The sequence below is a fragment of the Nyctereutes procyonoides genome, unplaced genomic scaffold, assembly GCF_905146905.1.
Source record: "Nyctereutes procyonoides isolate TBG_1078 unplaced genomic scaffold, NYPRO_anot_genome, whole genome shotgun sequence".
Lineage (NCBI taxonomy): Eukaryota > Metazoa > Chordata > Mammalia > Carnivora > Canidae > Nyctereutes > Nyctereutes procyonoides.
Genome location: NW_026575043.1, coordinates 41,342,168 through 41,363,909, shown reverse-complemented (window position 1 = coordinate 41,363,909; position 21,742 = coordinate 41,342,168). Strand labels below are relative to the sequence as shown.

Genomic DNA, 21,742 nt, shown 5'->3' with positions numbered 1-21,742 from the left:
CCTTTTCTATTTCCAAACACAGTAGCAAAGTCTTCCGACTCGCACCCAGGGGTCCCAGCCGTTCCACTCCAGGAGTGCACCCCGCTAACCCGACCTCGGGGTGCTCCACCGACGCCGCGTCGATTCCCCTTCACTCCTGAGTCCCCCTGCCCCGCCCCTCTCACTGCGGCGGAGCGGCCCGGCCCGGGCAGCCGGGGAGGAGGCAGAGAGGGCGGGGCCCTCCTCCCCCGCCCCCCCAACTGCCGAGGGGCTGGACCCGACCGGGCTGCTATAAAAAGGCCGGCATCCCCGTGCTGCCGCAGTGCCGCCCGCCCCGTCCTGGCCTCGGGTTTCCCCCTCCGCCGGCGGCCGCACCTGCTCCGGCCATGATGAGCTTCAGCGGCGCGGACGCGCTGCTGGGCGCCCCGTTCGCGCCGCTCCATGGAGGCGGCAGCCTGCACTACGCGTTGGCCCGCAAGGGCGGAACGCGCTCTACCGCCGGCTCATCCAGTGGCTTCCACTCCTGGGCGCGGACATCCGTGAGCTCCGTGTCGGCCTCCCCGAGCCGCTTCCGTGGCGCAGCAGCCACCTCAAGCACCGACTCCCTAGACACGCTGAGCAACGGACCGGAGGGCTGCGTGGTGGCAGCAGCCGCGGCCCGCAGCGAGAAGGAGCAGCTGCAGGCGCTGAATGACCGCTTCGCAGGCTACATCGACAAGGTACGGCAGCTCGAGGCTCACAACCGCAGCCTGGAAGGCGAGGCGGCGGCCCTGCGGCAGCAGCACGCTGGCCGCGCCGCCATGGGCGAGCTGTACGAGCGAGAGGTGCGCGAGATGCGCGGCGCTGTGCTGCGCCTGGGCGCGGCGCGCGGCCAGCTGCGCCTGGAGCAGGAGCACCTGCTCGAAGACATTGCGCACGTGCGCCAGCGCCTAGACGACGAGGCCCGGCAGCGGGAAGAAGCCGAGGCGGCGGCGCGCGCACTCGCGCGCTTTGCGCAAGAGGCCGAGGCGGCGCGCGTCGAGCTGCAGAAGAAGGCGCAAGCGCTGCAGGAAGAGTGCGGCTACCTGCGGCGTCACCACCAGGAGGAGGTGGGCGAGCTGCTCGGCCAGATCCAGGGCTGCGGCGCCGCGCAGGCGCAGGCGCAGGCCGAGGCGCGCGACGCCCTGAAGTGCGACGTGACGTCGGCGCTGCGCGAGATCCGCGCGCAACTTGAAGGCCACGCGGTGCAGAGCACACTGCAGTCGGAGGAGTGGTTCCGAGGTTCGTAGGCGCGTGGGGGAGGGGCGCCCCCTGCTGGTCGGGCCGGGCGCACTCCGAAGGCGGTGGGGCTGGAGGGCGTGCTGCTCAGCTTCCTCCCGCAAAGAACATTCCCCTGCGTTAAATAACAGTTTCACTCTGGGTGTCTGGAGAAATCCTTCAACTCAGGGTTGTCCTTTGGCTGCCCTACTCCAGGGTCCTTCTATCTGTCCTGCTACTTTGGGTCCCTTCTGTTGCCCCTGCCCAATATTAGATAACCCCACTCTGAGCCCCTTTCCATCAGGTTCCTTCTGCAGTTCCAGAGCGGTGCCAGCTTCTAATTACAGGCACGGGGGACCCTTTGCCCTTCAAAGTAACATACCTTCCCTGCCCAACCCTGCTCATCCCCTTGCCTGCACTCTGCAGAGGACCCCATTGTCTGGACCCCTATCAGGTTCCTCCCCAGTGGGGCATTCTCACATCCTTCCTCCCCTAGAGGGATCATCACCCCAGCCAATGGGTGCATGAGGTTGGGGTGGCCCCCACAATGTCCTCTCTCCCCTTGAGAAGCTAGAAGCTTCTCAAGTTCCCCCCTCCTCCAACTCCATGCTGCCCTGAGTCAGCTAGATTGCAGCTGCAGCAGCTCTGAAGCTATGCCTAGCAGCTTCCGGGTGACCTTGGCCAAAGCTTGCCTTCTTTGGTTTTCATTTTTGGGGGCTGAATGGGTCGGGGTTTGACCAGCTGAGCCTCTTATTAAGGGTGGGGAGTGGGAGAGCTACCTGATCCTTCCTAAAACTGTGTATAACTTGCATTTTCCTTGGGAGAGTGTGCAGAGGCTCCAGGGATTTTTAAACAGGTCTGTGGTCCCCATGGGTAAGAATCTTCACCCACTTGGATGGTTTCTAAGTTTTTGCCAACACGAGTAGGGCAAGCCAGGAAAGCTGAGACTTGGATGCATGGTTTTTCCCATTACTTTTCCTCTCCTTTGCAGTGGCAAAACCTTCCCTCCCCCATCCCTGCAGCAAGACTTCTCCCAGAGCAAACCTCTCTGCTCTCTTGGGCTTTGCCCTTTACATAGACAAGCCATCCCAGGACTTCTGGCCCACCCAGCTGGCTTCCCTTCTTCCCACCTCACCCTCCCAAGACTCAGGTCCTGGGTTTTACTATCTTGGGATTCAGGACCCTCACTTTCAGGAGATGTAGTCTAGTCTCCAGACCTCTGCTGGTCCCAGAATGTCTTCTGGGACCATGTCTCCATTGCTCACATGGTCCAGGGTGTGGCTGCCGTTGACACAAAGACTCCTGTGCTAGAGAATGCGCAGCTAGGTGGGGGAAGGGACAGAAAAGTTGGCACGTGTGCCCCAGACTCTGCAGTGACCTTGGACTCTGCATAGCCAAAACCTGCAAGGAAGGGGCTATGGCTACATAGTGGCTCAGAGCACCTTCATCCCTCCAGAGGTCACAGGCTCATTAACTTGTTCAGCCACAAGCTCAGAGTTAAGCCCTGTGAGCCAAGTTTCACATCTGAATTCTCCGCACTGCTAGCCCTTGCTGGGGAGCTAAACCAGGTATTAGGACCAGAAATGGGGGCTTCCTCTGCTCTGTGGGGCTTCAGATCCTGAACTGGTGGAGACAGTCTGATCTTTGGAACCAGTAGACTGCTAGATTTGAATCTACTGTTTATTACTAGTTGGCCTTGGGCGGTAGTAATTTGCCTATCATAAAGGAGAGGGTGGGTTAAGAATCCAAGATGGCAGCAGGTACTCAGTAGGTCTTCAACCCATGTATGTCACCTTTTGAATCTGGGCACTAGAATCTAAATCCAGATGTGGATGTGTCTAACTCTGTGCCCTGTTCCCTTCTCCCCCAGTGAGGCTGGACCGACTATCAGAGGCAGCCAAGGTGAACACAGATGCCATGCGCTCAGCCCAGGAGGAGATAACAGAGTATCGCCGCCAGCTGCAGGCTAGGACCACAGAGCTGGAGGCACTCAAAGGCACCAAGGACTCACTAGAGAGGCAGCGCTCTGAACTGGAGGACCGTCATCAGGCTGACATCGCATCCTACCAGGTGGGCAGGGATGGGGCAGAGACCCAGACTACTTTCCCTGGTCGGGTGATCCTGGACAAGTCACTGCCCCTCTGTCAGCAGGGTTGTGGTGGTGAAGACTGTGGGCTTTGCAGTCAGTCAGACATGCAAGGGGGACCAGTATGTCTTTCTAGCTTAGTGGCCCCAGAAATCTTAGTGGCCTCTCTGAATCTGAATTCCTTCAGTGCAATGGGGGAAATAAAAGTCCACCTTGCAGAGCTGTGAAGGTTAAAGAGATAGACAAACTTTTCATGGTTGAGTGTGAGCCTGCTCTGCAGGGTCTGGTCATGGTGAGCTTTTGGTAAACAATAACCAGTGTCTGTGAGCGTGGATAGCCTGGGGAAGGCCTCGGCAGAGTCCTTCCATTAAAGACAGCGGGCAAAAGAATATGACACTTTTAAAGAACTTATTATGCAAGTAATATGTGGTGATTGTGGGTAAATTAGGAAATGGATAAAGCAAAAAGGAAGCAATAAAAGTCAGCCGTAATGGTTACTGCTGCGTAATGGTTACTTTCAGCAGCATGAAGTGAGCCTGGGGACAGGGGAGAAGCTTCCACTGGTATTTAGCGTGCTTCTGTGTACGGCTACAGTCCTCAGCCTCAGGGGGCTTCCTTGGCCCTTACTGTGCGGCAGGTGCTTGGGAGCATCAGGAGTCAAAGCAGACGAGGCTCTGTTCTTGCTGAATGTTTTCTGTGTTTAAAGAGGTCTATAAAGAGATCTTTGCCCGTCATCCCACTGACCAGTGATAGCCATTGTTGGTGGCTGGTGTGCTTCATTCCAAACCATTTCCCAGGCTGAGGGTGTATCTACACACAGTGGCATTTTTGCTCCAGGTAGTTTCCACATCCATGAATGAGGCTCCCACAGGGTGGGACAGGGTGGGTGTTGGCCCACATGGGGCCATAGATGGGGCTGCTTTGGGTTTGCATGGTGTGCCCTAGCTCTTCTGGTGCTGAGGGCCGGGCACTGGCTGGCACATGACTTGTGTGTGACCTCTCCTCCCCAGGAGGCCATCCAGCAGCTGGACACCGAGCTAAGGAACACCAAGTGGGAGATGGCAGCCCAGCTCCGAGAGTACCAGGACCTGCTCAATGTCAAGATGGCTCTGGATATTGAGATTGCCGCTTACAGGTGATGTGGGCCAGGGGGCATTTGGGATGGTGGGGAGTCCTTGCACTCCTCTGAGAAGTTAAGCACTGAGTTTCAGATTCCCAGCAAGGTGACTGCCTGTCTTAGAAACAAAAAAGAATTTTTTTATATTGGGTAAAATGTAGATGACATAAAATTTCCTATTTAAGTACAGTGGAATTAAGTGCATTTATGTTTTTGTGCAACCATCAGCACCATTTATCTCTAGAACTTTTTTCATCTTCCCAAACTGAAACCCTGTGCTCATTAAAGAATTACTCCCCACCTCTCTTTCCTGCGGCCCTGGCAACCATCATTCTACTTTCTGAGAGACAGAAGTCTTGAGAGTGGCTTCTTTTCATTCTGCCAGTGATTTAGATAATAACATTCCTTACCCCTTCCAAAATCCAACCAGCTAGAGGCCTACTTTGGAGGGAAATGAGGCACCTGAGTTGTCTTAACTCTCTTGTCCTTTTTTTTTTTTTTTTTTTTTTAGCTCTCTGAGCTTTTCTTTCCTGGGGAAATAAAACGGAGATGATAACAGTACTCCTGTTATGGGGTTGTGGAAAGGAGGAGCCAATCCAGTTCCAGAGCAAATCTGGGTATGGCTGAGCTGTCATAGAGAAATCTCTCAGTAAATGGTAGCCAGGATAAGGCCATGAGACCTCCCAGCTTAGCAATTTCTTGCTAAGGAGCAAGCTGACTCCATGAACACCCCTCCCAGTTGCTGCCAAGTGACCCTTCACTTCCCAACTCTTGGATCTCTTGGGTCCAGTCTATAATCTTGGTCAGAATGTGGTTCATGAGCCAATTAGCAATTAGTACAATTAGCTTCTTCTACAAACATGTTATTTTTTTTTAAAATTTTTATTTATTTATGATAGTCACACACACACAGAGAGAGAGAGGCAGAGACACAGGCAGAGGGAGAAGCAGGCTCCATGCACCGGGAGCCGACGTGGGATTTGATCCCGGGTCTCCAGGATCGCGCCCTGGGCCAAAGGCAGGCGCCAAACCGCTGCACCACCCAGGGATCCCTACAAACATGTTAGAAAGGCAGACTCTTGGGCCCCACCCAAGATCTACTGAATCAGAATCTGCATTTTAACCAGATCCCTGGGGATTTGTATGCTGTTAAATTTCCAAAGCACTGGTCTCTAGGGGTAACCCCTATACCTACTATGAGGCTGGCATTGCCAGTTCCTTTTTATTCATTATCTCATTGAAACAACCCTCTGAGGTAGGGACTCTTATGATCCTCTTTTTGCTAATGAAGAAACTGAGGCTTGAAGAGTTTGAGTGAGTTGGCTGAAGTCACATACCTACTGAGTTGGAAAGAGTAGAAACTGCTGCCCTTTCTCCTAAATCCCAAAGGATGAGAATATAAGGTGACTGGAGACCCTTGAAATTCCAATGGGAATATTCTAAGACCTATTAATCCCAAATTTATAAATGTGGAATTGTTTGCTGAGGCTCCTACCTTTTTCTTGAATGTTTTAGTTAAGGGACAATTGATGTAGTTTTTGTTAATGCAGGTGTTCTCTCTTGAGGGCCATTTTGGGGTAGGGGAGTTGTATTATAAGTTGCAGTTCTAGCCACATAAAACAAGAGCAATGCCATTGGGGTGCAGATTCTGGGTGGACCCTGAGAAGATTTGCTAAAAGTGTCCACCATTCACATTCCTTCCTCCACCAAAGTCTATATCACTGTATTCCATGGGTCTTCAGGGTATTCAAGAAGACCCCCAACTCATCAGTCTGCTCTGAGCTAATAATAGTAATGTGTTCCATTATCCATTCTGCAGAAAACTCCTGGAGGGTGAAGAATGTCGGATTGGCTTTGGCCCCAGTCCTTTCTCCCTTCCAGAAGGACTCCCCAAAATCCCCTCTATATCCACTCACATAAAGGTCAAAAGTGAAGAGAAGATCAAAGTGGTAGAAAAGTCAGAGAAGGAAACCGTGATTTTGGAGGAACAGACAGAGGAGATCCAAGTGACTGAAGAAGTGACTGAAGAAGAAGAGAAAGAGGCCAAAGAGGAGAAAGGTGAGGAAGAGGAAGCAGAAGAGGGAGAAGAAGAAACAAAGTCTCCCCCAGCAGAAGAGGCTGCATCTCCAGAGAAGGAAGAGGCCAAGTCCCCAGTGAAGGAAGAAGCTAAGTCCCCAGCTGAGGCCAAGTCCCCAGTGAAGGAAGAGGCCAAGTCCCCAGAAAAGGCTAAGTCCCCCATGAAAGAAGAAGCAAAATCACCAGCTGAGGCCAAGTCCCCAGTGAAGGAAGAGGCCAAGTCTCCAGCTGAGGTGAAGTCCCCTGAGAAAGCTAAATCCCCCATGAAAGAAGAAGCAAAATCTCCAACGGAGGTGAAATCCCCAGAGAAGGCCAAGTCCCCAGCTAAGGAAGAAGCAAAGTCCCCTGTGGAGGCCAAGTCCCCTGAAAAGGCCAAGTCTCCGGTAAAGGAAGAGGCCAAGTCCCCTGAGAAGGCCAAGTCCCCAGTGAAGGAGGAGGCCAAGTCCCCAGAGAAGGCCAAGTCCCCAGTGAAGGAGGAGGCCAAGTCCCCAGAGAAGGCCAAGTCCCCAGTGAAGGAGGAGGCCAAGTCCCCCGAGAAGACCAAGTCCCCAGTGAAGGAGGAGGCCAAGTCCCCAGTGAAAGAGGAAGCCAAGTCCCCCGAGAAGGCCAAGTCTCCAGTGAAGGAGGAGGCCAAGTCCCCTGAGAAGGCCAAGTCTCCAGTGAAGGAGGAGGCCAAGTCCCCTGAGAAGGCCAAGTCCCCGGTGAAGGAGGAAGCCAAATCCCCAGAGAAGGCCAAGTCTCCAGTGAAGGAGGAGGCCAAGTCCCCTGAGAAGGCCAAATCCCCAGTGAAGGAGGAGGCCAAGTCCCCAGAGAAGCCCAAGTCCCCAGTGAAGGAGGAGGCCAAGTCCCCTGAAAAGGCCAAGTCCCCTGAGAAGACCAAGTCTCCAGTGAAGGAGGAGGCCAAGTCCCCTGAGAAGGCCAAGTCCCCAGTGAAGGAGGAGGCCAAGTCCCCTGAGAAGGCCAAGTCCCCAGTGAAGGAGGAGGCCAAGTCCCCAGAGAAGGCCAAGTCCCCGGTGAAGGAGGAGGCCAAGTCCCCAGAGAAGGCCAAGTCCCCTGAGAAGGCCAAGTCCCCAGTGAAGGAAGAGGCCAAGTCCCCTGAGAAGGCCAAGTCCCCAGAGAAGGTCAAATCTCCTGTGAAAGAAGAGACCAAGGCTCCTGAGAAAGAGGTCACAAAGAAGGAAGAGGCAAAGTCCCCCATAAAGGAGGAAGAGAAACCCCAGGAAGTGAAAGTCAAAGAGCCCGCAAAGAAGGCAGAGGAAAAGAAAGCTCCAGCCACACCAAAAACTGAGGAGAAGAAGGACAGCAAGAAAGATGAGGTGCCAAAGAAGGAGGCTCCAAAGCCTGAGGTCCAGGAAAAGAAGGAGCCTGCTGTGGAGAAACCCAAAGAATCCAAAATTGAAGCCAAGAAAGAGACTGAAGATAAGAAAAAAGCAGTGACCCCAGAGAAGGAGGTTCCTGCGAAGGTGAAGGAAGAAGCCAAACCCAAAGAGAAGGCTGAGGTGGCCAAGAAGGAGCAAGATGATGCCAAGGCCAAAGAACCCAGCAAAGCAGCAGAAAAGGAGCCAGAAAAGCCAAAGAAGGAAGGGACACCTGCAGCACCCGAGAAAAAAGATGTCAAGGAGAAGACCCCAGAGGCCAAGAAATCTGAGGAGAAACCCAAAGCAGAGGCCCCAGCCAAAGAAGAGCCCAGCAAGGAGGCCCCCACACCTGGCAAAGCCAAGACAGAAAAGGCTGAGAAATCCTCTAGCACAGACCAAAAAGACAGCAGGCCTGCAGAGAAGGCCACAGAAGACAAGGCCTCCAAGGGGGAGAAGTAAGGCAGGGAGAAAGGACTATCCAGAACAGCCAAAGATACTCAGGAGGGCCCAGGAGCTCAAGGGTCGACATAACAAATTTTCATTTTTTTCTCCCTTTTCTTTATATAAAAAGAAACTCTGCTTAGATGATGGGGCCCTCCTTCACCAAACAGGAATTTCTATTAGCAATATGTTAGCAAGAGAGGGTATTCCCAGTCCCCTGGCCCTACATCCCAAACCCTCCCCAGGCGATGGACAATTATGTTATGATAGCTTACGTAGCCGAATGTGATATATGCCGAATGCCACATGTAAACACTTGACTATAAAAACTGACCCCCTCCTTTCTAAATAAGTGCATTTATTACCTGTATGTGCAATTGACAGATGATCACAATAATGAATGAGCAGTTAGAAACACATTATGCTTGAGATGTCTTAACCTATTCCTGAATGCCTTCTGTTTTCCAAAGGAGTGGCCGAGCCCTTGCCCAGAGCTCTCTATCCTGGAAGAGCTGGAGCAGGTGGGGCTGGGCACTGGCCACTGAATCATGCCAGGGCGCACTTTTCCACTGGAGTCCACTTTCAATTGCTTCTGTGCAATAAAACCAAGTGCTTATAAAATGAAAATGTTTCTGCTGTTATTTATTCTCTTTTCCTAGGCAGGCTGGGGGACAGGGTCAGGGGAAATCTAGATGGGACACTCAAGAGCGGAGGACTGAGTGAGCATCAGAGGTCTCAGAGTTAACGTGGCCTTTCTTGGGTTATTTCCTGGACACAAACCATGTGCCAGGCAATGTGCTAGGTGCTTTATTTTTATGACTTTGCAGGTAGGTGGCCTGGTGCTTGGTTTCTCAGCATGGTCCATGGATCACCTATATTAGCATCATCTGGGAGACATAGAGAAGTGCAGATTCTTTGATTCCATGCTGGATCATTGAATCAACCTGAGGGGATGGGGATCCCTAGGTGGCTCAACGGTTTCGTGCCTGCCTTGGGCCCAGGATGTGATCCTGGAGTCCTGGGATCGAGTCCCACGTTGGGCTCCCTGCATGGAGCCTGCTTCTCCCTCTGCCTCTCTCTCTCTCTCTCTCTCTCTCTCTCTCTCTCTCTCTGTATGTGTCTCTCATGAATGAATAAATAAAATCTTAAAAAAAAAACTTAAAAAAAAAAACCTGAGGAGGAAGGCCTGGGAAAGTACATGCTTTACCAACTCCCACTTGATTCTGATGCACATTGAAGCCTGAGAACAGGTGAGGTCCTATGGATATTAGTCTATTTATAGAGTTCTACTTGTCTTCTTTTGTGAGGAGGAATGACCCTTTTGAACCAGGGGCCATATGTTGCTTATGTACCTGTAGTGAAGACTATAGTTACCACCATTGGGAACAATCTGTTAGTAGTTATGTAAGTGGACTCCAATATAACTTCTCCAGACACTATATGAAAGCTGTGTTGTTCTTGTGGATTTATGTAGGGTCTTTACTGTAAAATTCTTGTGTGGTTTCTAACTTTTTGTTTGCTTTTGGCACCTTTCCTGGGAATTGCTTCTTTCCCTGGCCCAACCAGGTGGTTCTCAGAGACCCCATGTTTTCTAATTGCCCTATACCACTGGTCACTAGTAATTGGTCCAAGAATGGCCACCTGACCCCAGGTGAGCCAATGAGAACCCTTGCTGAGATTTCAAACTTGGGACCAGATTGGCTGGCAGTGTTCTCGTGAGAGGTAGGTGGACAAGGGAATCTAGGCCACCATTTTCCCAGCCTTGGGGAAAAGTTAGTCTGTGAGAAAGGGAGAGAGATCAACAGAGACAAGATACCTAGGGAGTCATTGTAGATTTCAGGTACTTGGTTCTGATGATCCTTTCCATGGATTAATTGGCCATTCTTTGAGCTGATAAAGTTTTGCCAAAGCTCATTTAGGGTATGGCTCTGTCATATGCAACCCGAAGAATTCTGAACAATGTAGTGACTGAGGGGGAATAGTAACTATGTTAGAAACCAATTCTGCTTGGGACTCTTTCCGTGCCTCCGCTCTTTTCTCTTTCAAATAAATCTTAATAATAAACAAAGCATTGAATACAGATTATACCAAAACTTAAGATAAATATGAGGGAAAGATGGGGAAAGGGAAAATGGAGTGTATAATTGGTCAAAAACACTTATTTCTCATACCAGCCTGGAGAAAATGCTTAAAATTGATAAAAGACTGAGAAACCCCTGAGACTCCTCAGACTAGAGGAGACTAAGACTAAAGAGACTCAGTGCAATGTGGCACCTTGCATTGGATCCTGGAACATTAGTGGAAAAAGCGATGAACTCCAAATGCAGTCATTCAATTAAGAGTAATGTACCTATATTAATGTCTTCATTCTGACAAATGTACCATGATCATGCAGATGTGAATATTACAAGGAATTGGGTGAGGGTATTTAGGAATTCACTATGCTGTCATTGCAACTTCTCAGTAAATTTAAAATTACTTCTAAATATAAAATCTTAAATAAAGGAGGGGGGTGCACCTGGCTGGCTCAGTCAGTGGAGCATGCAACACTTGATCTTGGGGTTGTGAGTTCAAGGCCCTTGTTGGGTAGAGACATCACTTAAAAATAAAATCTTAAAGAAATAATAAAATTACTTCAAAATAAAGTCTTTAAAAAATTGATATATCCATGGGGTGCCTGGGTGGCTAAGTCAGTTTAAGCATGTTTCAGCTCAGGTCATACATGATCACAGGGTCCTGGGATTGAGCCTGCTTTGGACTCTGCATTCAGCATGGAGTCTGCTGGAGATTGTATCCCTCTCCCTCTGCTCCTCCCACTGTTTGTGCTTTCTCTCTCTCTCAAATAAATAAAATATTTAAAAAATATTTATTCAGGAGAGACACAGAGTAAGAGGCAGAGACAGACATGGGCAGAGGGAGAAGCAGGGTCCCTACTGGGAGCCTGATGTGGGACTCAATCCCAGGATGCTGGGATCCCAGGATGCCAGGATCACAACCTGAGCCAAAGGCAGACACTCAATCACTGAGCCACCCAGGTGCCCCTCAAATAAATAACATCTTTTAAAAATTGATATATCAAGAAATTGCGTTGGACTAAAAACATAAAGGTAAATACCAGATGTCAGAACCTAAAACCTAGAGTTGAAGATAAAGTAGATGAGGGTCAGGGAGAGGCAAAGCCCTGTCTGCACCATTATAAGCAGATTGCAACCAGTCAAAGCCAACAGGGCCCCAAACAGCTTCTAGCCCAATCTCTTGATTATATAGATGAGGAAACAGGCTAGCAGGGCAGGAGCCTGCCTAAGGCCAAGTTGGTAGCAGAGTTTTGCTTTCCTAGTCTATAGAGAAAATATGAGTTGCCTGGATATTAATTTTTTAAAGAGTCTAATTTTTTAAAAATTGCCCTCGGTGACTCTTATTTAGAAAATTTATACTTCGTTTTGAAATCACAAGGAAAACATAATAGGCATTAGAAATACAAGGTTCTTACAAATCATTGACTCGGCCAATGTTCACAGGAAACAAGAAGGGACTTGTCTAGATTAGAATCCAGGTCACCAGTTTTGGTACCATCATAATCACCACGTATTGAGCACTTTCCAAGAACTGGGTGCTGGGCTACATATTCTATAACCCCAATCTAATAACAGCCTGATGAAGTGAGCACTCTTGAACCTGCATTTTTCAGTTGAGAAAACTGAGGCTGAGAGAAGTGACTTTGCCCAAAGTCCCAGAGCCAGGAAGACATGGAGGCTGGATTTAAATTTGAGCCTGTCTGGAACACCTGGGTAGCTCAGTGGTTGAGGGTCTGCCTTTGGCTCAGGGTGTGATCCCAGGCCCAGAATTGGAGGGCCTGCTCCTCCCTCTGTCTGTGTCTCTGCCTCTCTCTGTGTGTCTCTCATGAATAAATAAATAAAATCTTTTTAAAAATTGAGCTCAGGCTCTTCCTTTCTTTGCCATTCTGCCTCCTGACATATTACATGGCCACCTCAAAACAGATGCTGTAGGTATTTGGAATGCCAGAAGCTCCAGACTTCTTCAGTGATATCATTCTCATAGTCTTCCCACGTGGAACAGGCAGGGCAGAGGGATCTGACCTGGCCATTCCTCCTCTTTTGCCCTAAGTGCTCATGCTCCCAGTGCTGTAGGTGGGATTAGCTGGCCAGATACCAACTAGGACTAACTTTAACCATCTGCCAAAAAAAACAGTTCTTCCTCTGGAAGGATAACAAACTTTAGGAAAAAACTATAGAGTCAATTTGCTAAGAAATTGCTTGTCAGATGTCAAGGGCCTGGGGGGATACAGAGGATACATGAAAAGGAGCTGATTGATGTGGATATGCCCTTCCTGCTGACTAGCTGTTGGCTCCACAAACATAGCTGGACTGATGACAAACAAACATCCTTCATTTTTTCCCCAGGGGAATGGTTTCAGAAAGGCTAGGTTAGGCTCTGTCTGTGATAATGAACAACTACATCTCCGTAGCTTAATCCAAAGAGAGCATCTTTCTCACTCATGCTACACAACCAATGTGGATTGGCAGGGGTCCCTGTTCATAGTAGTCACTCAAGAACCAGGCTAATAGGGGAGCCTGGGGGGCTCAGTCAGTTAGGCATCTGCCTTCAGCTCAGGTCATGATCCCAGGGTCCTAGGATTGAGCCCACATCAGGCTTCCTGCTCATGTGGGGAGTCTGCTTCTCTCTCTCCCTCTGCCTGCCCCTCTCCATGCCTGTGTGCGCACTCTCTGACAAATAAATAAAATCTTAAAAAAAAAAAAAAAAGAACCAAGCTAATAGGTAATCCATCTAGACCCAGGCTTCCAAGTTCACTGAGGCAGGGGAGAGAGAATGTGGCACAAACTGCACAGGCTCTTAAACGTCCTATATAGAAGTGATACAGGTCTATTTCGGCAACATTTCACTGGCCAAAGCAATCCACACAGTTATATCTAAAATCAGAGATGGGCGGAGCAATCCTACTAAGTGCTAGAGAGAGAAAAGGACCTTTTATTTGCAGCACTGATAACTCCACAGCAATGTTCCAGAGAATTTTGACCAATAGTTCCTGAGGGGATGCACTGGAGGTTTCCATATTTATCAGCATTATTTATGCTGCAAGTAGTCAAAACAAACTAGTTTAAGCAAAATACTATCATTACTGATAATTAATAATGATCAATATGTCAGCTTATATAACCAAGGAGTTCAAGAAGGTTGACTTGCTTCAGATAAAGCTAGGTCCGGGGGGAATTCTCAAATGATGTTCCCCAAGATGCTACCACTCTTTCTCCAGTTCTTGTCTATTTTCTTTTGTGTAGGCTTCATTCTCAGGCAGGACCTCTCCACATGGTCTCCAGCTTCAAGGTTACATAACAACAGTTGAGTAAACTAAAGGGGGAAGAGAATTCTTCTTCAATATTTCAGGAAAAGTCCAGGGGTTGGTTCTCATTGGGCTGGTAAGGTCACATGCTCTTTTCTGGGTATGCACAGGACACTAATGAGCTAGGCTGTGGTCATTTGCCCATGCCTGGAGGTGGGGAAATATATCAGGCCCCTTAAACTGAAATTGAGAGTTTGGGAGGTGTGGTTCCCAAAGGATATGAGAGGTACTGTTATCAGAGAATGGATGCTAGGGCAGTAACAATGATAAATGTCCACAATGCATGGAGCAGAAGATCCAAAAAAGCAATAATACCCAGTGTCAGTGGGTATGCAGAGAAACCTGAATTTTCTGGAACTAATGGTTGGAGTGAAAATGGACAAAACCTTCTTGGAAGGTAATCTAATGAGATATATCAGAAGCTTAAAAGCTGAGATACTGTAACCAAAGTGTGCCACTTTGGGGAATGTATCCTAAATTAATAATCAGGTCTATACAGAAATATTCAAATACAAAATATATTCACTTAAGTTTTGTTTCTATTTTGGAAAATACCCTGAATATACAATAATAGGAGAATGGCTAAATAAATTAAGTTACATAAGTTAGTATACATTTTGCAACAAAAAAGAAAACTAATTTTAATTTTTAAAATGTATTTATTTGGTAGAAAGAGAGAGGGAAAAATCACAAACAGGGAGAGCAGCAGAGAAAGAAGCAGACTCCCCACTGAGCAGGAGCCCAATGTTGGGCTCCATCCTGGGACTCCGGGATCATGACAGGAGCTGAAGGCAGATGCTTAACTGACTGAGCCACCCAGGTGCCCCAGAAAACTAGTTATTAATGTTAAAAAATAATTTAGGTATTTGGAGCTGGAAATTGCCTGGGTTCTGGCAAAGCAGCTACCTGAGTAAGAAAACTGTTAGGATGCCCAAGGTAGCATGGAGGCTGAGAGAACATGACACAAATCCTTGCTTGTTGGAATCTGATGTTTCTACCAGAGATAGGGATGAAAATAACTATCACAGGGAGAGGTACTCCACTTACTTCTTAAACTACAAAACCTGCCAAAAATTCTGGAATTCTATCATGGGTCCAGAGAAGACAGAATGGAGTAAAGTCATCTATGCCTACAGCAGGAGAAAGAGATGAGATTCTTGGGGGTAATGGGAAAGATGACTTACTGACTGCATTAAAATTGTTTATTTAATTTAAAAAATAATTTACATCAATGGGACCTAGCAGACATCTAAAGAAACTCCATGCAAGTGCACATGGAATGTTCTCCAGGACAGACCATATATTAAGCCAAAAAAAGCCTCAGCAAATTTAAAAAGACTGAAATAGGACAAAGTCTGTTCTCTGATCACAATGGAATAACATTAGAAATACCAAAGAAATTTGGAAAATTCACAAATACATGGAGCTTAAACAACACACTTCTAAATAACTAAAATATCAAAGAAGAAACCATGAGGAAAATTAGAAAATAATTTGAGATGAATGCAAATAAAGACACAACATATGGAAACTTATGAGATGCAGCTAATGCAATGCTTAGAGGAAAATTTATAGTATAAAATGTCTACATTTTAAAGGAAAAAAGTTTTCGAATTGATAATCTAATTTTCTACTTTAAGATTAATGATTAATAATAATTAAACTCAAAGCAGGATTAGAGTAGAACTTAATAACAAAAAATAAAAGAAAAATCACTGAAACTAAAAGTTGATTCTTTGAAAGATCCACCAAAGTGACAAAACTTTAGCTGGACTAATGAAGAAAAAAGAGCACTCAAATTGCTAAAGTCAGGAATGAAAGAGAGGACATAAATACTAAACTTAGAGAAATAAAAAGGATTATAAGGGAATACTGTGAACAACTGCATGCCTAATAATTAGATAATTTAGATTAAATTTAGGCAAATTCCTAAAAAGAACAAACTACTGGAACTGACTCAAGAAAAAAAAAAAAAAGAAAATCTGAATAGATCTACCACAAATAGAGATTAAATTAGTAATCTCAAAACTACCCATAAAGAAAAATTCAGGCCTAGATGGCTTCACCAGTGAATTCTACCAAGCATTTAGATAAGAATTAACACCAGTTCTTCTCAAATAATAATTTAAAAAAAGAAGGGAACACTTCCTAACTCATTCTCAGAGGCCTGTATTACCCAAATACCAAAGCCAGACAAAGAACCACAACTAAACCACAGAATAATATCCCTATGAATACAGATGCAAAAAGCCTCAACAAAATACTAGGCAAAGCCAATCCGACAATGTATTAACAAGATTATACACCATGATCAAGTAAGATTTATCCTGTTTCAACATAAGGAAAGTAATCAATCACTGAATGATTCGTTTTAAAATGGTTAATTTTATGTCGTGTGAATTTCACCACAATAGACAAAAATTGTGGCAAAATATACAGAAAATTCACCACTGGTGATATTTAGTACTTTCATAATGTTGTATAATCATTACCACGATCTAGTTCCAGAAGGATACACCTTACCCATTAAGCAGTCTTTCCCATTCCTTCTACCCCTGCTCCTGATAACCACTACTCTGGTTTCTGTCTCTATGGATTTATGTATTCTGGACATTTCATATAAGTGGAATCATACAATATGTGACCTTTTGTGATTGGCTTCTTTCCAGGAATAGTCTATTCTGAAGTTTTTTTTTTAAAAAATATTTTATTTTATTTATTATCATGATCTGAGCCAAGGCCAGACATTCATTCACTAAGCCACCGAGGTGCCCCTGTCCTGAAGATTGTAATACCAACCATGAGGGAGATATGGCGAAGGTGTTTTTTTGCTACTTGGTTTTTGATAAAGCCTGAAGATTCTTTAACAATTATATATAAATGTCAGCTTTATAGAGTGCTTTAATGATTATAAAAATAGCTTTCTGCCTTTCTCACTGTCCTAAATCTTTTACTTATTAAATTTAACATTTCACTTTAATCTTCTCCTAACAGTTTCTAAATTTCATGTATTAATTCATTCAGGAAATATTTATTGATCTCCTTTTGTGCACCAACCTTGTGCAAAGCCCAGGGGATATAGAAGTGAGCAAAACAGAAGTGTGTTTGTGCCTTTTCTGGAGCACGCAGTCTACTGGGAAAACAAATATTAAAGAGTAAAATACAAATGGTTGCTTTATAAAACTTGTTGTATGTTCCATCCTAGTGGGTGTCCATCTGTTTTTGCCTCTCCAGCCTCTATTCTCTCTTTCTGATGAAAAGAGACACCACATCTCCCCACTCACAGGCCACATAATAGGGTGAATAATGGTCCTCCAAAGATGTCCATGTTCTAATCCCTAGAATCTGTGAATGTTACCATATATGGCATAAGGGACTTTGTAGATGTGATTAAGTTAAGAATTTTGAGATAGGAGATTATTCTGGGTTATCCAGATGGGCCCATTGTCATCACGTCTCCTTCCTAGAGGGAGCAGGTTTCACAGTTGGAGGAGGAAGTGATGTGACGATAGAAGCAGAGGTTGAAGTGATGCACTTTCAAGATGGAAGAATGAACCACAAGCCAACTGTAGAAGTGGAAAGAGCAAAGAAATATTCTGTTCTTGAGCTTCCAGAAGGAATGAGCCCTACCAAAATCTTGACTTTAGCCCAGTAAAATTAATTTCAGACTTCTGGCCTCCAGAATAGTTAGGAGAATCAATTTGTGTTGTTTCACACCACCGAGTTTGTAGCAAATTGTTACACCACCCACAGAAACCTAATATAGGCCATGGGGTTTGGGTGCCCATTGTACCTAGACCAGATGTATGCATGTCAGGCATGGCCCATCATATACTGTCCTCTGGCCTCTGAGATTAGTTCATTGATTGAGTAATGTAAGTCTATCCAATGAAAGCCAATTCCAATACTGTGGTAGAAGATACTGGTGCAGAGAAGCTGTCAAAGGCTACCCTGAGGATAAACAGCAAAGAAAGCACCTTGGAATTACTGCCAGTGTTTAAGTCCTGATGACACCATTTAAACTGCTGAATTGAGCTGTGCCTGCAGTCATCCAGTGAACTTCTTAGTTACCCAAGTCAATAATTCTGTTAAAAAAAAAAACATATATATATGGATGCCTGGGTGGCTCAGTGGTTGAGAGTCTGCCTTTGGCTCAGGGCGTGATCCCAGGGTCCTGGAATCAAGTCCTGCATTGGGTTCCCCGTAGGGAGCCTGCTTCTCCCTCTGCTTGTGTCTTTGCCTCTCTCTGTATCTCTCATAAATAAATAAAATCTTAAAATATATATATATCAAAATACAATTTTTTAGTTTTTGTAAAAGTGAAAATTTGATAATATTTTGATGAAGCTGTGGAGAAACTAGTTCATACATTGCTGGTAGGAACACAAGCTGATACAACCTTCATGGAGGAGAATTTGGAAGTATCTTTCAAAACTATGATGATATATATCCTTTACTCCAATATTTCTACTTTTGAAAACTTAACCTACAGATGTATTGACATACATATGAAATGACCATGTGCAAAAATGGATAACCAAATATCTATTAAAACTAATAAAATAGGGTACCTGGGTGACTCAGTTAAGTGTCTGCCTTTGGCTCAGGTCATGATCTCAGGGTCCTGGGATAGAGACCCACATCGGGCTCCCTGTTCAGCAAGGAGCCTGCTTCTCCCTCTCCCTCTGCTGCTCCCCTGCTTGTATTCTCTGTCAAATAAATAAAGAAAATCTTTATTTATTTTTAAAGATTTTATTTGTTTATTCATGAGAGACACACAGAGAGAGGCAGAGACATAAGCAGAAGGAGAAGCAGGCTCCCTCCAAGGAGCCTGATGCAGGACTTGATCCTGGATCCCGGGATCAGGACCTGAGCCGAAGGCAGATGCTCAACCGCTGAGCCATCCAGGCATCCCAAGAAAATCTTTAAAAAAATATTAAGAAACTACTAAAATATGGTACATCCATTGAATGGAATACTATGCTGCTATAAAGAATGAGGAAGCTCTTCATATCCCTGCACTGATATGGAATGATGTCTAAGATCTGAAAAAAATCAAGTATCAAAACAAATGTACGTAGTATGGCTTTTTGCACAAAAACGGAAAAATAATTTGCTTAAAGAATTTGAAAGGATACAAAAGAAAGTAATCAACTTTGTTGTTTAATTGTAAGAGAGATGGGAACTAGGCAGGCGGGGGATAAGGTTGACAGTAGAAGCTTTCACTGTACTTTCACTTCTTATGCTTTCTGGTTTCTGAATCCTGTGAATGAATTATTCTAAATATCACATTAAGAATTTTATATACTATGATCTTATTTTAGTAAGAAAACAAATAAATATATATGAATACAAACCACTCAGTCCATAAGTGGTTATTCTGTATACAATAGGAAATAAATATTGTACTCATCCTGTAAAATTTGACTCAATGAAATAAGAAAAGAAGTAGTATCATTTCAAAGTGTCTTCCAGTTCTCTGCATTGAAAGGGCAGATATCCCATCAGGCATTTTAAACCATTTGTTCACGTTTTAAAACTACCACATATTTTCACTCAAGCTGCTGTATCCCAGCACATAGGTGAGTGATTAGTTTTTAGGTCCTTCCTGTAGGACTTTGCATCTCAACTTGTTAGATTGGGTACATCTTTAAAATATTTTGGGATGTCCCCATCTATTCACTCATTACACAAATGTACTCTGAGGGTCTTCCACCAGCCCCAGTGGGTAGGGTTGGAGTTTCTCAGTTTAGGTCATCTGTGGAGGTAGTGAGAAAACCAAGTTAGAAGAGGCTGTGTCAAGAGCCCAAGAAGTTGAGGTAACCCTCTGGTGGGCCTTTGGCTCAGGGCATGATCCTGGAATCCTAGGATCAAGTCCCACATTGGGCTCCCTGCAGGGAGGCTGCTTCTCCCTCTGCCTCTCTCTCTCTGTGTCTCTCATGAATAAATAAATAAAATCTTAAAAAAAAAAAATCCTCCCCTTTGCTGAGCAGTGATGGGTTTGGGGCATGGTGCTGTGAATTGGTATTTAACCCCTACAGCCACTCCCAGTTGTAGGTGGGGATCCCCAAAGTTTAGAGTGAGTCAAGCAACCTGCCCAAGGTCACACAGTTGCTTACGGGTGGAACAAGAACCTGACAGGTCAGCCTACACTAAGCTGTAACTCTTGACCACCAGTGTTCTTGGTGTAATTGTGTTGCTGAAATGAACAAATAGCCCAGCAAGAGTACCAGCCTGAAACTATGCTGGGTCTGCAGCAACTCTTATAAAAAGCAATGTCTTGCTGACAGACTGGCCTGCTGCGAGCTCACCGTGGGTATGCAGCTCAAGAAAGCCTATGGTGTGCACAGGCCCACCTGGTTAAGCATCTCTCAGGTCATGATCCCAGGGTCCTGGGATTGAGCCACACATGGGGCTCCCTGCTCAGCAGGGAGTCTGCTTTTCCCTCTCCCCCTCCCCTTGCTCATGCTCTCTCTCATTCACTCTCAAATAAATAAATATAATCTTAAAAAATAAAATGAAAAAATAAAAAGGCAAGGAGGGGCACCTGGCTGGTTCAGTCAGTAGAGCATACAACTCGAGCTCAGGGTGGTGAGTTCGATCCCCATGTTGGGCATAGAGATTACTTTAAAATTAAATTAAATTAAAAATAAATAAAGGAAAAGTTAAGAAACATAGGTTGAGCCCCAGGTGTGGGAGGATGACAGAGAGGGATTACTCTCAGGGATGTGCCCCAAGGAAGGCCAAGGACAATTCTGGTTGATGAGGAAGCTTCACAGTCCTATGCCAGGCCTTTCTCCTAATCTGCTGACTGGAGGCACAAATAGCTTTTAAGTAGCTCAAAGGAGCTGGACTGTCCTGGGCTTCTCACAAGTTTGAAAATACTTCTTACAGCCAAAGGATTTTGTTCAGCCAGCTTCCCTCTGAGGATGGAAAATCTCTTCTGGAGGGTGACAGGCTCTGACATTCCCTAAGAAGCAGAGCCTTCCCCAGTGCTCACAAGCTGTCTTTGCAACCTTGTCCCAGCTATCGGAGACAAGCTTTTGTGCTGAGTCAGTTTGGCTGCCTTCCAGCCAAGAACAGTGGAGACTGCAATGCAGGGGCCGTTAAAGCAACTATTTTTAGGTCCCATTTCAATCTTATTCAGCACAGGCGGTGAGACGCAGGGCCTGAAGGTGGCCAGACCAAGGGGAAGCTGGCAGGGACAGAGTCCAGGCAAGTAGGTCAGGGAAAAGACAAGGAGATTATGCTATGTGGAAAGAAGCACACGGAGGTTTACACTGCTGCCCAACATACCAAAGACAGAAGATGGGGAGCTGCCTGCAGAGAATCAAGCCCTGCATTACATGAGGAGTTACCCAGAAAAATGAGGAAAGGGAAGAAAGTACAGCCATTTCCAAAAAGAGACTAGGGCAACATGCACCTGGGGAGCTCGTTAAAAATATACTTCCTGGGCCTATCTTAGGTCAATGGAGTCCAAATATTAGAGTGAGGCATGGAAATCTTTGTTTCTAACCCCCTCCTAGGATGGGGGATTCACACACATTGAAGTTTAAGGATCGCAGGGCAAGAGAGTATTTACCTCTGAATTCAAAGGAATGATGTAGGCTGAGGAGGAGATGCACAAGTGGTGGCAGTCATTTAAACGGCCACCAAAGGTAACATTCTCCTTTCCTCAAGGGCTCAGGCTTCCATCTGTAAAACGAAGGGCCCTGGTAATGCCAGAAGTCTCCTAGTTCTTTCTCAGGAAATCCTTATCACTGGGATGTTCAGTGATCAGCTGAGAGAACAGGAAGAAAGTGTTTTTTTTTTTTTTAAGATTGTATTTATTTATTCATGAGAGAGAGAGAGAGAGAGAGAGAGAGAGAGGTGAAGACACAGGCAGAGGGAGACGCAGGAGAGAGAGAGAGAGAGAGAGAGAGAGAGAGAGAGAGAGAGAGAGAGAGAGAGAGAGGCGAAGACACAGGCAGAGGGAGACGCAGGCTCCATGCAGGGAGCCCGATGCGGGACTCGATCCTGACTCCAAGATCACGCCCTGGGCCAAAGGCAGGCACTAAAACACTGAGCCA

The 21,742-nt window shown here is 46.1% G+C and overlaps 2 protein-coding genes across 2 annotated transcripts; both read left to right on the top strand.

Moving 5' to 3' along the window:
- The first annotated feature begins 365 nt into the window (after positions 1 to 365).
- Positions 366 to 8,893, top strand: NEFH (neurofilament heavy chain). Its single transcript, XM_055322921.1, has 4 exons — positions 366 to 1,239; positions 3,086 to 3,285; positions 4,312 to 4,436; positions 6,238 to 8,893. The coding sequence occupies exons 1-4, from the start codon at positions 366 to 368 to the stop codon at positions 8,309 to 8,311; spliced, it is 3,273 nt and encodes a 1,090-aa protein (XP_055178896.1). The 3' UTR covers positions 8,312 to 8,893.
- Positions 8,894 to 14,600: 5,707 nt separating this feature from the next.
- LOC129508310 (coiled-coil-helix-coiled-coil-helix domain-containing protein 7-like) lies at positions 14,601 to 14,825 on the top strand. Its single transcript, XM_055323267.1, has one exon. The coding sequence runs from the start codon at positions 14,601 to 14,603 to the stop codon at positions 14,823 to 14,825; it is 225 nt and encodes a 74-aa protein (XP_055179242.1).
- Positions 14,826 to 21,742: the final 6,917 nt, after the last annotated feature.

Bases quoted from the DNA above. Each gene is read 5' to 3' on its own strand.
- NEFH (XM_055322921.1), top strand. From the start codon at position 366: ATGATGAGCTTCAGCGGCGCGGACGCGCTGCTGGGCGCCCCGTTCGCG. The intron at 3,286-4,311 runs GTGGGCAGGGAT...TCTCCTCCCCAG, and splicing joins CTGACATCGCATCCTACCAG to GAGGCCATCCAGCAGCTGGA. The intron at 4,437-6,237 runs GTGATGTGGGCC...TCCATTCTGCAG, and splicing joins ATTGAGATTGCCGCTTACAG to AAAACTCCTGGAGGGTGAAG.
- LOC129508310 (XM_055323267.1), top strand. From the start codon at position 14,601: ATGCCCAAGGTAGCATGGAGGCTGAGAGAACATGACACAAATCCTTGC.